This window comes from Pezoporus flaviventris, unplaced genomic scaffold (assembly GCF_033815535.1).
Source record: "Pezoporus flaviventris isolate CSIRO_AGI_PZ_B2104156 unplaced genomic scaffold, CSIRO_AGI_Pfla_v1 ptg000081l, whole genome shotgun sequence".
Classification (NCBI taxonomy): Eukaryota; Metazoa; Chordata; class Aves; order Psittaciformes; family Psittacidae; genus Pezoporus; species Pezoporus flaviventris.
In genome coordinates this window covers 4,844,808-4,860,571 of record NW_026892629.1, presented here as the reverse complement: position 1 = coordinate 4,860,571, position 15,764 = coordinate 4,844,808, and the positions used below count along the sequence as shown (strand labels likewise).

Below are 15,764 nucleotides of genomic sequence, written 5' to 3'. Positions count from 1 at the left end.
AGCTCAAATCACAAAGAGAAACAGAAGACATGAAGCCTTTAACAGTTGACTTTTAGACTGATTTTTCCTATTTGCTCCTTTTGAGGCTGCATCTCCTTTCAAGGCTGCCTCAGACTCCTGTAGATACAGGGGAGGATGGACGGATAGGCCACATACCTCAGCTATCACCACTAGTTCAGTTGCATCCCAGAAAACCCAGGGCCAATCCAGCGTAGTAGTTGCTGTGTATGGGTCTATCTTCCTCACAGAGCCCAGCTGCTGCCCTATCATGACACATCAAGTCCCTTACCTCCCTGTGGGTGCTTTAAGGCCGAGCAATCAAGCAGAGATTAGCCTGCAAGATTAAGTTCAGTTTTCATCTTGGCCCAGGCTGACAATATATCTAGCACTGATAATGAAAACTTGTCAGTCTAATTTGTACTCACTCTCACAGTGCTGCCTCACTACTCCCGGGCTTTCTCTTTGCTCCTCACTGCATGTTGCCTATGTGTTGGTTCGGTGGATTTGCCCCACCATTGTCCATCCCACTTCTAACCCGTTTCCACACAGAGAAACACTGTCCAAGAAAGAGTCTGAGGAAATACACTGTGGTTTGTAAACTGAATTCTTTAATGACTTTCTCATTAGAAGAGATCACTGCCAAATGTTGCTTGCATTTGCTTAAAGGATGGTCTGCGTGATGAAGAGTAGTTCTGCTTTAAATGAAGTATTGTTTTCAGGCCACTGCCACAGGCAGCTGGTTCACACTAGTCAAGAGAGAGAGAAATGAACACCAGTGAATGCACAGGGTGATCAAGTGACATGAAAGCCCATGGGATATCCCATCCCAAATCCTCTCCAACACTAGTGCCCACGTGGGTGCCACTTGGTGGGCAAAGCCAAGGCAGGGCCTGGGGCTCACGGATAGGGGCAGCCCAACCAGGGAGGCTGAATTCCAGAGCAGCTCTGCTATGAGAATATTTCCTGTGATAGTGCACAAGCCCAGGAAACCAGGAGTGGCAGCAGCTCTAGCAGGGATTAATTTTGTTTGTCCAGCACATCCATTTCAAGAGCGAGCCTCTAAATGGACATATTGTCACTGACGATTGGTGATGAGACAGTGCACCTCAGCTGCAGCAAATGGGCAAAGAATATACTTCTACCCTGAGCTTTTCCCCTGGCTTTCAGAACATATACCCACCTGGATTCCTCCTGCATTTTCTTATTTTCATCTTTTGATCCCATAAATTTGATCTATATATAAAGTAAAACTGGTGAAAAAATGTCATTGCAAAGTTTTTAGAATTCATTTGCTGTATGCAGTCAAAATCTCCTATCACTTTGTCACTGAAAGTTCAGATTCCAATTCAGCTCCTTGTCCTTAACTTGCTATTTTTAACAGAGACCACAACTCATTGTTTCCAGAGCAGGGCTTTGGAAAATATTATGAGAAAGGAAAATCCCCAGTGATTTCATTTGCTAATGAGGCTTAAAACTAATATCTGGACAAACAGTTTGCACAAAAAAAGGCCTCCAAAAAAGGGCTTAAAGCCAGGCAGGGGAAGAGAATAGCTCAAGATTAACTTAGTGTCTTCTCTGATCTCCAGTATTTAGATTTTATAAAAAGAAAAATGGAAGGACGGATTCTGGACCTAACGCCAGCCACAAGCCTGCACATACATACTTTTGTACCTGATGAGTTAGCAGGCTTGGCTGATGCTTGTGTAGGAAATGGGGAAGAACTTGTCTGTGGGTCTCTGTGGTCCCACCACTTACTTTGCCCATTACTGTGCTCTGTTTTCCAACCTTGAGAGTCTAGGACTTCACTGTGCTCAAAGGAGCGTTTGAATACAAAAGGGCAGATATTGTTCCTGACAGCCCACGAATAGACTACTTCACCCTCAACAAAGTGAGTTCTAAGGGTTGTGGAGAATTCTTTATATTTCATTTTATTTGTCTTTATAATGGAGGAGGTGGCATAAAAGCCCAAGTGGTTACAAGCGAGAGCATTTCTTGGATCTGTTTGCAATGCTAATGCTCAGACCTCCTGGTTCTGTAGCCAGCGCCTAACTGACGAGGCCACAATGCCTGTCCCTCTGTGAGGGCCTGGACCTCTTTTTGTCCCTCTTACCACATCTGGAACTTGTGGCTAACAGGAGTGGCTTTCATTCTCCTACTGCTTTTTTCACATGTAGACTTCAAAGTGTTTCTTAAAGTGCACATACATTACTTACCTATTTTTGCTGTTAACCTAAGTATAGAAATTTGAAGCAACACTTACATCAGGTGTACCACAGCCAGATTTCACCAGATGGGGTTTATGTTCCCAGCTTGTTGCAGCACATCACTTAAACTCAGTGAGCTCAGTGTCTGATATGGGGAAAAAAAGGGGTAAAACTTTTTTTTGCTTCCTTGTGGCTGTGGTCTGCAGTCCCTAAAGTGCTTGAGATCTGCAGGCACTAACACCTTGCTGCAATGACAGGGGAAGAGTAATTGCCTGTTCTGTACCCAGCACTGATAAGTTCCATCCCTGTAGCAGAAAGATGTTTCAGAGATTGAGTGCACCCCATTTACTTCTGGAATCCCTTCAACTCCATTCTGCCTTCGCAGTAGGGGAGGTACTGGCCTCTGCATTGCAGGGATCAGGCAAGAGCCTGCACTGAACTGGACAGTGAGGGGGCTGAGGTAACGAGAATGAGATCTTCAGCTGGAGCTTGGAGATGCCTTATTTTAAACATGCTCTCTCATATTTTAGACACAAATATTTTTCCTCCATCATTTATTTTCTCTCAGTTCAATGACAAAGCCCAGTACTGTGCTTCCAAACAGTACCAGTTTCTGGAGCTCTCAGCTGCCCCTACTTTGTTTCTTCCCTGAGCCAGAACAAGGGTCTACCTAGCATTCAGAGCAAGCACAAAGAGAGAAAGTTTTATTACACAGAGACAGGGCTTAAAGAAATGTCAGGCACAATAGAAGACAATAATAAAAAAAAAAAAAGATAAATCCCTTTAACAGCTTTTAATAGAAAAAACGTCTTTCTTAATTTAAAATGTTAATTCTGAATTTTCAATGAGGCTTTTGCTCTATGGAATTTGTTTTGCTTCACACATTGAGTTAATACATGGCATTAAATCAGCATTTAAATGGAGCTTGACTTACATATTTCAACTTATTTCTTGCTCTGTAATACTAACATTATGATTCTCCATTTGGAACTACACGCTTTCTTTTTTTATAGGCTTATTTGTATGGGATGTATATGGGATGCATGAAAGAAGGCAGAAATTGTGAAAATGGCTAGGAGTACATTTTATTTTATACTTAATACTTCTGGAGTTAAAGGGAAGATGGAAATCGGCCATGTAATGGATCTTAGCTATAAAGAATTATCATCTTTTGGTAATAAAGTACTGCCTGTCTCAAGGGCTCACACACACAGCTTGACCTCAGAGCAGTTGCACATAATGTTTTCTCTGTCAAGAGAACCTATTCATAATGACGTGTCACAGGTGCTCACACATAATATGTTTCCTGTCAAAAGTGATCATCCATATTTTATATAGCAGCTTTGATGACAAATATTTTGTACTTCAGCTGCTTTTTCTTCCCCCTGTCAGACTTAATGAAGGAAAGTCATGGATAGTTTTTAAATAATGTCAGCTTCTTAGATCCCGTTACTCTCTCTGCCTTTGAAAGTAGCTTTATACAAGAGCCACAAGACCAGGGAGAGAACATTTTCATTTACTTAACTTTAAAAACAAAGCCAAATTTTAGGCTCTTAATTTCAAAATCAATATACTCTGTATCCTTGGAATCTTTTCAGAGAAAAGCAGCTATACTTCTTGAGCACCCAGTATTTTTTGAGAGTCTAGTGAAAGTAAGTCTGATAACTGAATTGGGGTTGCAGCTTCTCACTATGCAGAATGCTGTTTATTCTCATAGTAGTGGTTTGTCCTGGTGGTCCAACGCTTTCCTCCAGCTTGTTCTACAAAGTGAGTACCTCAGGGGGTACAGAGGACTGGGTTCTTATGTTCTCACTGAAATTGTCTGCCCACAGCAGGGCCAAAGTTTGTCCTTCTCCTACGTGTTCAGCCCTACTGAGAGAAATAACCCTCATTCCTCATTCTATTAATGAAAGAGGAAAAGTGAACTTGAACTCCCTTTGAGGTTTCTCAGATTGCAGGACTGGTTTTGATATGCTCATCGAAGCCTCAGTGCATAGAGGAGCTCTTTTCCCATTCATGGGCCATTTATTTTTTTGCCAAAACTGTAAGCGAACAAAGTGCAGAGGTACTCCTGAACTTCCCTGCCACTAGGAAAACTCCCCTGAGCTAGCACGGAGTGGTGGCTTTCAACCTGTAACCCATAGATTTGTATGTGCTTCTGGTCTGCCTCCAAGGGATCCAAGAAGGGAGCTGCCAAAAGCAAGTTCATTGTGGATGCAAGCTATTTAGCAGTTTCTGCAGCTAAAAAAAAAATAAATCAAACCCCTAAAATAGGCAATCAAAGTATGGCATGTCCATATTTACAAAATCATCACTGGCCTGAGGAGAAGGCAGAACAGGAAGCCAACAGTATTTACAAATAGGATTTACAAATGTAAATGAGGATGGAATTTTTCTTATATATGAAATATAACCCGATGTCTCAGGTTGAGAGATGAAAACTTACACTTAGAAAAATGCCTGGGTGTCTCATGCAAGACAAGGCAATAAAAAAGGGGGATACAGGGTCTGGAGATATTTGATGCTTGATTATTTTGCCGATCCAACTCCTATTTAAGAGTGCAACCAAGGAGGAATTAAAAACTTCTAAAGCACAGGAAGATGAAAAACATTATTCTCTACCACTGAAAAGTAAAACACTGATTAATGTCTGCTACTGAAAAGATAGTCAGCAATAGAATCCTCTTTTCTGATACCCCCAAGCCTCTAAAGAACTGAACAGTCTAAAGTAATGAGTGCAATAAGCTTTCCTTTCCTTGTTTGAAGAATTGGAACAATTCAATTGAAAGGCAAATATAATCCTACCTATGCTCCATGCTGGGACTGGGACAGGGTAAATGCCACAGTTAAGTCTGAACATCAGGTTGTAATTGTTAGAGATTAAAAACACACCAGAGAGAACATTCCAGGGAAAGAAGGAGGGCGAGAAGGATGGCTCTCCTGTGTCTTCTTATTAAGGTAAATTAGCATCAGATCTTACAAGGGCATATTCCTGTACAGCAGAACTCAATCAAAGGGCATTTAGTCAATGAAGGAAATTATACACTAGGTTGATTTTTAATCATCCAGCTAGTAAAAGCAAAGATAAGTGAACATGTATTTATTTGCCGTGCCAACTGCACAGAGGGCAGAAAAGCCACTGAGCATAACTAAAAGAAAAATAACTGTTCTCTAGAATGCTGCTGTTCCATAAAATCATTTTCAAACATAATTTGCTGTTAGCTATTTCTACAAGATGGGAGCACATCAGCTGAGCTTTTCACTTTATGCAGATGAAATAATTGCTAAAATGAAATGTCAGGTCAGAAGGGATACAAGAAAAAATGAAGCAATCCTGAAGAGCTGTCAGAGAGGTGGACAGTCCACCCTTCCAAGTACAGAGGAACTGTTATTTCATGATTTTGTCTAGTTATCTTCTTCTCTTACCTTTTATTTATTTATTTTTTTTAATGCTTGTCTTCTCAGTGCATCCTAACGTGAGCCAGGGTTGCCAAGGAGGGTGTGCTACATGTTCTGACTACAACGGATGCCTGTCGTGTAAGCCCAGGCTCTTTTTTGTTCTGGAGAGGATTGGCATGAAACAGATCGGAGTATGTCTTTCCTCATGTCCAAGTGGATACTATGGGACACGGTATCCTGACATTAATAAGTGTGCAAGTAAGTGCTTGGGAAAAGGGAGCACATGGATTTGTTTGCTCTCTCTTGAATGCTGTGTCCTCTTAGGAGTCAACAGAGAAGCAGATGGACAGGCTGTCTCTTTTTTTATTCAGTTCTCTTACAGTAGTGCAGTAAGTATTTACCTGAGCAAGAAGTTAAGGTGAAAGATCACAGAACAGCCTAAAGCTCAGGGTTCCCAGCTCCTAGGACCCTCTATATCCCCATGCAAAAGAGAAGTGCCATTGGGTGCCAGGCAGTGTCATCTGGCAGCAAGAGGGATCTGCAGCAGCTCTGAACAGGGGCCGGGATGCTGAATCTCAGTGGCTGGAGCCATTTAACCCACTGCCCCTTTCCCACCTGTCCCCTGCAACAAGGAGAGAAGATGGCAGGTGCCATTCTTGGGAGATGCAGTTTGCCCTGGTCTCTTTATAGCTTGTCTCACACACAGTGTAGTCCTCTAAATGCCTGTAGCAACTGGCCAGGTTTCAGCTGGCCAGGTTTCAGCCTGATTGAGGGGAAGTTACCAATTAATGTTGCCTCCAGGCAGGGAGACAGAGGACCCAACTCTATTCTTTAGTGCTCTGGCAACATTCTGACCCTACTTATATATTTTGAACCAAAAATAAACTGGAAAAGATCGCAATGTCCTCCCCACTCCTCTTTCTGTTGTTGAATTCACTGTTTTTAATCCCACAGGTGATATAAAAACATAAGAGTGATGGCCAAGCAACTCTCCCAGTTTTTACCTGGTAATAAAAGTTATTTAATGAACGGACCCCAGAGTAAAGTCTTACAGAGTAACTTGACACTGTAAAGTATTTGCTCACTTTTTAGCAGTGTGTGGCCTTCCATATCAGACATGAGCTGTGCCATACACAAGTTTTTATTTAAAAACATCTGAGAACTTGGAATATTACCACTAATGCAAATTTGGATAGTCATATAGAGAATACATGAAATACTACAGGGCATCTGATTGAACATCAGGGAGCCATTTAATAAAAGAAAAAGTTGTTGATGCAAAACAGCTTTTAGCAGATTCTAAATTCTGGCATATTTTTATTTCTCTTGGATGAACGGAGATAGATAGTGTGGAACTGGCCCAGTACTTGTGCCCTGTGGGCTTAGTATCTATCCTGTGTCAGTGTAGGGCAGAAGCCATATATTGTTATTCTGATGTGCTGTACTCTGTCTTCTGTTTGCATAGAAGAGAAGCAGGGTGAGGCTGTTCAGCATCAGGCCATCCTTATTAACTCCCCACTTATGCTAAGGTCATTTGTGGCTGGCCTCACTATATGTTACAGGCTGCAAAGAAGATCTAAATATAATTTGCTTCCTCTGAAGATTGTTTAATATTGTTAGAATTGTGTGATTCTGGTATATGTGGGAGAGCCCATGGCATTTTATGGCAAAGAGCAAAAACGTTGTTAATGTTTGTGTTTCAGAATGTAAAGCTGACTGTGAAACCTGCTTCACCAGAAACTTCTGCACAAAGTGTAAAAGTGGGTTTTACTTATACAGTGGAAAGTGCCTTGAAAAATGCCCTGATGGGCTGGAAGCAAATAATCACACGATGGAGTGCGCTAGCATTGGTAAGTCCAGTCCTGCTCTGTTCCCCATTGTTTCCTCACACGGGGTGTGGGATCTAAGGAGGCCATGAGTTGCAAGATCAGTTATACCACCAGGGAAGTGCAACTTAAAATTGAAACGTTCTGCATCACAAGATGCATTCCCCAGCACAACAAACTCACGATATTTCCCAAATATGCCATTTCACAAGAGGCACAAGCTTGGTTGTGCCCTGCAAACACAGCCATGATGCAAAGGGCGATTCTGCCTCAGGAAATACAGCCTGTTTGGTCTGCCTTGAGGTACACTAACATCCAGCTCTTACTTGCTCTGTTGAAGTGTATTGTAGCACTGCTAACATCAAAGGTTCAAAAATCCAGAGCCAGACCCCACATGTAGTTGAAAGATTAAAATACTAACTGCTTTGCTTTAGCTCCCTTGTACTTCATGCCTTCAAAGCATGCATGCGTCAACATTTTGAAGCTTACCTTCACAAAGGTGAAAGCTAGAAAATAAAACATGAGAGCACGCCCAAAAACACCTCTCAAATCCCCAGATGGTACGTGCATAATCACCTGACTCCAGAAACTGAGGATCAAAATACAACACCAAATAGTGTGGCACTGCCACTGCAGGAATGAGATTGAAGACACTGGTCCTGTGACTCACAGGCTGCTTTTGTATCTGTCCAGCCTCTGACTCACAAGCTCTGATTATGCACACCACGGCATTTTTGGAGGTCACAGAACCTAAGAGTCTGCTCCATCCCTCTGTCACCCCCCCAGTTAAAAGCAAAACAAGTGATCTATTTGCCTCTGGGCTGCTACAGTTGACATCCCTTGCCATGGGCATGCTGAAGCTGTGGCAAGGTTTAGCTTAATTTACTATAGTGGCTGTGAATTGTGGTGGCTGAGGGCCGAGAACTGCAGTGGAAGGGGTAACTCTTTGGCCAGCAGCAACCAGGGAGCACTTAGGCGCAGTCTGGTCATGATGGAAATCTCCTCCCTTACAGTATTATGCACATAGCTCTCCCTGGCCTCATGTTTTTTGGCGGGGAAGTAATGCAGGAATAAAAATAATATACAGTAGTTTGGCATTTTCTTTCTCAAATACATGTTAGTTCAGGTGGTAACAATGGTTTTTACAGTTTTACTTTCAAGCAAAGACCTTCATCTTTGAAAGAAATTCAAAGGATCATTTTTTTGTTTCTTGATGGCTGTTTCCACATGCTATAGAAGTAGCTGCTATAACAAGTCAGACTCAACTAGGAAAAGCCATTTCAAGCTACAGAGAAAAAACAGAACCTATTTGTGCCCGTGAAGGCCAATTATTTGAACAGGAGTTCTGCTGTCATACTAAAACCAAAATGACTCACATGGCAATTCACTGGAGGAAGGCTCAGAGATTGCCTGAGATCTATTATATTTTTAATTTTGAAAAATTTGGAAGTAAATTCTGGAGCTGGAAAAATGCTGACTTTCAAGTTCCTCCTTCTACAGGGGCTGCAAGTCTTTCCCTCTTCAGCTGTGGTTTATAGTGTTAAGCATGCACATGAACATGAAGTAAATATAAATGTTTACTGCCTTTTATCAAGAGAAGGATGCTGAGGAGATGGCACTGAAGAAATAATTAAGAGCATGTTGTTAAGCTTCCAAGGTTACTCCCATTTTTGTCTATACTGTTTGGAAAAGTGTCCAGCTGCACACCTTTTTGTTCCTAACAGTACGGATGCGCATTCAGATCACAGTGGTTTAGAAACTGTAACCCACACTTTTTTGAAAAGCTTGCACCCGCCCAGACAGAAATTGTCCTCTGCTCTGCTTGCTTACAGCTTGTATATGCTACAGATGACAGCTCTTTCACTATCCAAGCTAAATCCTGAGCAGCAGATCACCAAAGATCTTTGATTCTTTTGATATCTGTTGGTCCTTTATAATTCTATTGATTTCCAAATTTAATACCTTTGAGACCAGATGTAGCAGCCTGAGCCAATGACTTCATCCTCCTTTCACACAGGCAGGACCAAAGTTTAATTCCACTGAAACTGCAGGGGTTCAGACCTCCACAAAACCAAAGCAATCTCAGGACAAGCCTCAGTGACTGATTTTATTGAGACCAGTTGTGGTGGTGGTGTCCCATTTCAGGAATGGAATTACAAAAAAGAGAGTACAAAATAGTTACTGACATAATTATTTGACATTATTTTGTGCATTATATCCTCAGCTATTCAATTTCTGTCAATTCACTGCTGTAAATTCTGATTATTTCCATTAATTTTTGCCACCTTTTGGCTGATGCAGAATAAAATTAATGTACCATATGCATTGTGTGTACAAAAAGATATTGGTCAGGCTCAGCTTATCCTATGTTTATTGCAGTGCACTGTGAAGCAAGTGAGTGGAGTCCATGGAGCCCTTGCACAAAGAAAGGAAAAACTTGTGGTTTCAAAAGAGGAAATGAAGTAAGGGTCAGAGAGATCGTGCAGCATCCATCAGCAAGGGGCAATCCTTGCCCAGCTACAAGCGAGAGCAGAAAATGTATTGTACAAAGAAAGAGATGTCAGAAGGAAGGAAAAGGTACCACGTTATCATCATCATAATATGAGATTGGTATTGTGCTTGTTTAATAACTCACATCTGAATTACCAGGCCTCAATTGTAGGCTTCATCAAAGCTCCCATTGATGGGGTGTTCTTTGGGCTGGAGAGAACCGTGCCATTGCCTGGAGTAAATAAAGTCCTAACGCTGCTCAAAAAATGCTCTTTGTGTGATCTAGAAAGTACAGGGTGGGCTGGATGGGAAGGCACATTGTCTCTCGGTTCTGCTGAAAGAGCTGCCAACAAGAGGGGTTGCATGGGGAGCTCAGAACAAAAGGATCCATCCTAAAACAAGTCATGGTGGGAGCTGTTCGTGGTGTCTCAGGCAGCCAAATTTCATGTTTTAACCATGGGATTCCTCCAAGCCAATTCCTATTTCATGCTTTCCTACAGGTAAGACCATAACTCTTGCAATTGCAGTGCTGTGGCCTCTCTCCCATCTTGAACTCTTTCTACCAGCTCTGGCTGAACAACATGGCCTGATCCTGCCATCTGCGTCTGGCTCATGGAGTCCCAGCATGGGAGAAAGACCACAACATTGTGTGGCAGCCAAGGGAAACTCCACTTGGTTTTACACATTGAGCATGAATTGCCTATCCATGTGAGCCAGCTTGCCCATCATGGCAACTGTACGGTGGGATGATGTGGGAATGGCCTCATGCGTGTTCAGAATGGGAGATGCTTAAGAAGTCTATGGAAATAATTTACACAAATACCATCCAGTAGAGATTGTTGTTACATTGCTACCTTTCTCCCCTTCTTGCAGCAGGGAGATTACTTCCTATGTCCCTTTTGCAGTTACTGTGGTTGGCACAGGATTGTCCATGGAATATTTCCTCTTCTGCACCCCTCTCATTTTCCCCATCCCCATTTCCCTTTTCCTTCTATTTTCCCCATCCCCATTTCCCTTTCCCTTCTATTTTCCCCTTTCCTCCTAACTCATCAGGAAGGTTTCACCCCTTTTGAGGATGAGTGGAAGAGGTGGAGCAGCTATCCCCTATGTAAACATCCATGAGCCAGCATGAGCTGCTGGCACCAAGTACTAACTTACTGTTTTGTTGTCAAATGATCTCTAGGGTTGCTGCAGATTACTTGTAGAATATGTTAAAGGGGTTGGAGCTTGTAATCTTTTTGAATGTTAGCTTGTTTCCTAAGGATATACCTCATGAGAAGGGAAATAATGTCAGAGGGATGATCTTATGAACCAGGTAGCTACAGGTGCCTCCCCCTCACCCAAGAACTGGCTAGATCTACAGATTTATTTATCTGCTGATAAATAAACCTCATTTATACGTTAGCTCTACCCCAGCTAACCTATGGGGTAGATGTCACCTTCTTGTGTCAAGCAGTGCCTTGAAGAGGAAGAGAGGGGTATCTGCCCCAGGGGAGCAGCCAAGGCAAGATATTTATGGATTCCCTAATGCCTAGAATCTATGTCCAAAATGTTCAAGCTTACTTCTGCTCCTGGACTGTGGCACAACTTGGAATACAGATTCTCATTAGCCCACTGTAACTGGGGTAAGAGTGCTTTTTTTCCTACCAAGCCAATTTTGCCAGAGCTGAAAATATAGGAACAAACTATAATTTTGGATCTATGAAACTGGTTGTGTTTTAGTTGGGCTTTTTTTTTTTTTTAAGGTAATAATGCTGTTGTGTATTTTCTTATGGCAATTTGGCAATACCTTCAGACTGGACAAGACATTTCTCTTTGAGAAATGCCTGCTGTTCCTGTGTTGTAAGTACTTTAGAAGAATCTTCTCACGTACTTTACTGTCAATTCTTATTTTATGGGATCTGAGTCAAACCATACTTGAAAAATACTGCACACCACAAGAATTTGTTCACAACCATGAATGGTTTGGTTTTTTTTTCTGTAATGTGCATAAAGGTGGGTTTTTTTTCTTCCTTTTGAGCAAGTCACACAATATATTCTAACCTGTTTTACACTCAGCATACAATTTCTTCAGAACCAATGCAGGCAGATGGAAAGTTATGTTCCAGCTTTACCCATGCCCTTGGGATTTGTAGGTCTATATCTTAGATCCCTTTTTTTTAACATTCTGAAATCCACCACTATACACTCTTCAGTATCCACAGAAGTCACCATTCACTTTCACATACCTTCACAGGGAGATAAATTAATTTTTTTTAAAAGAAAGTTAATTCTTCATGAAACTGAGGAAATTCACACATAAATATTAGGTTAAAGTAGCTTTAAGGGACGGATTATGGTGACAAGCTAGGAAACAGAATTAAGCTAACAGTTTTCCTTCTGTTCCTACTGGAATGGGGAAATGAAGCTTTCCAACTCAATCTCCAGGTAACTTATCTTCCCTACTGCCACCATCCCTTATTACACAGAGAGAAACTTCTGTTCGCCTGTGAATAACAGAATAATTGCATGAGAAACCAAGCCAGGCTCTGTTCTTATGGGTTGCTGTGTCATCAGTGAGTGTAGGAGGTAACAGCAGAAAGACTGGGAAACAGAAGGGAAAGTAACTATGTATTTACTGTTAAGAAATACTGAAAATGCTCTTCTGTACTGTATGACTCCCTGTTGCTGCTGAGGCACTGCTTTGGAGTTTAGCTTTCATGACATCAGCTTTTGAAGTCTAGCAGCAGACGCAGCAGTTACCAACAGTGCTGCTAATCTTTTCTCTGCAGCCATAAAGAGGGACTTAGCTGGATCAGCCTCTGCCGTTTTCATGTTGAATAGATGTCTGTGGCCAAGGGAGTGAGGGCAAAGACCACATGATGACGGGGTATGCTCGTCACAGATGCCTCAATGACTTTGCTCAAGAAGTTGAGGTCAGAGACAGGATGTTAGTCAGTTAAGCTGCTGCTATCACACAGAAGCAAGGACATGTTTCTGGAACAGCTACACAAAACAAGATAAAACAGATGAAGAGGGTTTTTTTTTCCATCTGCTGGTATGTCATTAAAGCTGGTGAGATCTATTACAACTTTTTTCTCTCACTGGTTACAAAATGAAGTTTTACTGGTAGAAGGCGCTAGAATTTTCAGAATGAATGCAAACAAATGGAAATAATGAGGATACAAATAGCCTGACCAACATACAACGTTCTTTTTATTCATTTTACAACTAAATTAGTTGATCCCAGTGTGTTCTGACATGGTAATTCCCATATGTCTCACACACAGCCTCCTTTCATAGTTCAGTCCCATACAAACCTCACTGTAATTTATTTCAAAATTCTTCTCTTTAAATCCCATGATAGTGAGTTCTTTCTAGTCTGCATGGCTACACAATTTTTAGTTCCAGTTTTTCTTCTTCCTTTCTTTCCCTCACACTCCTTATTTTGTTCCCCCAGTGCAGCACACCATTACTTTTGCTTTCCCACATTCAACATCTTCTTGGCTCCTACCTTTCACTGATAGCCATACCTTGAGTCGTTTTTCCTGTAGCCACGTCCATTAGTGGCAAATAGAGGTACTGGGGAAGAATAGCTTGCAGAGCTCTTCAAACACTGCAAATTATCCATTAATATTATTTCTTTGCCTCAATGCATGTGCTGCAGCCAAACACAAGTCCTTTTGTACTGATGTCTGCAAACGCATGAGACTGACTTTTAGTGGCCAGAAGACAAATATCAGGAATGCATACAAAAGTATTTGTGGAGAAGGAAGTTCACGTTTTCATGCATGAGTAATTCTGCCAAGAAGTCACCATATGATTTTCTGCTGAATCCCAACTAAACCCCTGAGAGAGCAGTTTTAAGTTCTTTTAGAGAATGTGTTCTTACAAGTTTGAATAGGCTAAAAACACTCACCAAAAGACTACGTGCATAGTTATGAGCAAGGAAGACATCTTAGAAACCTGGATATTATGCTAGCCAATAGGTAGGCTACATCACTTACACAGTGGTACTTTTGCAAGCAAATAAATAATACATTTCACGTGTTACTTGTTCATACATCAATTCATGTATTGCATGCTGGTGGCATTTAGATGTTCAAAGGAGAAAACCAATGATGTTAACTGCCATCAGTCCTGTGCAAACACAGGCCAAAGAAAGTTCCTATTCCTGACAGGCAAAAATTCAAGCATTAGACATGAAGACATGGTGGGATGAATGTAGAACAGCCTCCTCCTTTATATTCCTACTACTATGGAGTGTAGGAATTGTCACCTTGTAGAGTGTGAAAGCAGGATACTATTATGAAAGGAAGAGGGGCAATTTTAGTCAAAATTCACAAGAGGCATGGTGGTTTATCACTTCATGGTTTGTGCTGCAAGGAGAATACAGACATTATGCAGTGATTTATTTTTTTACTTAGTGTATAGCACAAATGAGAAAAAGCAGTGTCTTTGAGATGAGGAGCTGATTTCCGGAAGCAGACTGGCGAATAGAAGGGAACCAAGGGAACAGCATTTATTGTTGATTTAATGACGACTTATATATAGTTGAGGAAAATAAAATAAAATAAATGTTTTTATTGTACATGTGAATATAAAAATCCAGGTTTGATTTGAATAGCTTAGAGAACTGAGACTCAGTTCACCTTTGTTGTTTCTTTGAACTAGTTCCTCCACCCCTTATTTGTTATATATATGTAAAATGCTTCAAACATATTAATCAGATCAAGTCTGAAAATTCAGTGTTATGTGTGAGGAAGGAATCCTATCAGGCATTTATCAGATTGCCAAATCGAGCACTCAGCTAAAACTCCCAGGCCATTCATCAAGAATTTACTTTAGCTGAAAACAATGTAACTTAATACTAACAAACTTAAAATATTAGTCAATAAACTAAACTCATTTAACTTAAACTCACTGAGTTACCCACCCTAATGTACACACTGATGCTGTATGGATCCATGTAACAAAAGAGCACAAAGGGCTGTGGAGTCTAAACTAAGTTGCCCTTTTAGTATTTCTCACACAGAAAAGTTTCTGCAGTTCATCTCTGGTTGTGGTGGACTAATTCCGTTAACAGTCAGTTAAGCTTGTCCCAGGCAACAGAGAGAAAGAAAAAGAGCCCCTACTAAATAAAAGATTGTGTAAGTTGCATTACATTTTAAAATGTACGTGGAAGTACAGTAGTGCAGGAAGCCATTTGAAATCAGTGCGAGTTTCACCACTTTGTACAGCTTTTGAATTGTGGCACATAAAATCAGTGTTTCACGATCTTCACAACCCATAGAAATTCCTACGTAGCCACTTAAAACTTGCATATGTATGTGCCACATCAATGCGTTTATTCATATAATACCCATTTTTCCTGAAAAAATCTGTAGTGCCAGGCATCTGGAACAGTTGCTTGTGCATTTTGTTGAGCTCTATTGTCACACTGGACAATCTGAATTTGACATGGATGCGATTTTCACCGAGAAGGTTTTGCTGTCTGAGAATTGAGATGAGGAATGACAAGCTAAGACTCCTCTAAGCCTCCGTAGGTTTGGTAAGAGCATGATGAGATTCACTGTACTTAAGCTGGACAGCTACAAATCAGTTGTTTTTGTCAAAGCAAGGGTAATGTTAATGGTGGGGTTAATACTGCACCTGGGAGCAGCATCCGTGACACTGTACAATGGATTCTAAGAAAGACAAAATAATTTGGCTCCTGAAAGTGCCTGTTTCGTTCCAGTGGCTGTTAAGGACAGCCTAGTATGAGTTATCTGGACTTTTACCTGCTAACTTCTAAATTAAAGGGCACATTCTCTCCATCTATACAGTAATGACTTTGCAGCACTTCAAAATCTAAACCAAGGTTCCT

General features: G+C 41.2%; 1 protein-coding gene across 1 annotated transcript in view; it reads left to right on the top strand.

Annotated features, from left to right (window-relative positions):
* RSPO3 (R-spondin 3) overlaps positions 1-15,764 on the top strand; it is a 60,448-nt gene that overhangs the window by 27,633 nt on the left and 17,051 nt on the right. Inside the window, exons 2-4 of the mRNA XM_061474887.1 lie at positions 5,670-5,861; positions 7,307-7,453; positions 9,809-10,006. Of these exons, the coding sequence (XP_061330871.1) occupies positions 5,670-5,861; positions 7,307-7,453; positions 9,809-10,006 (537 nt within the window). The remainder of the gene's footprint in view (positions 1-5,669; positions 5,862-7,306; positions 7,454-9,808; positions 10,007-15,764) is intronic.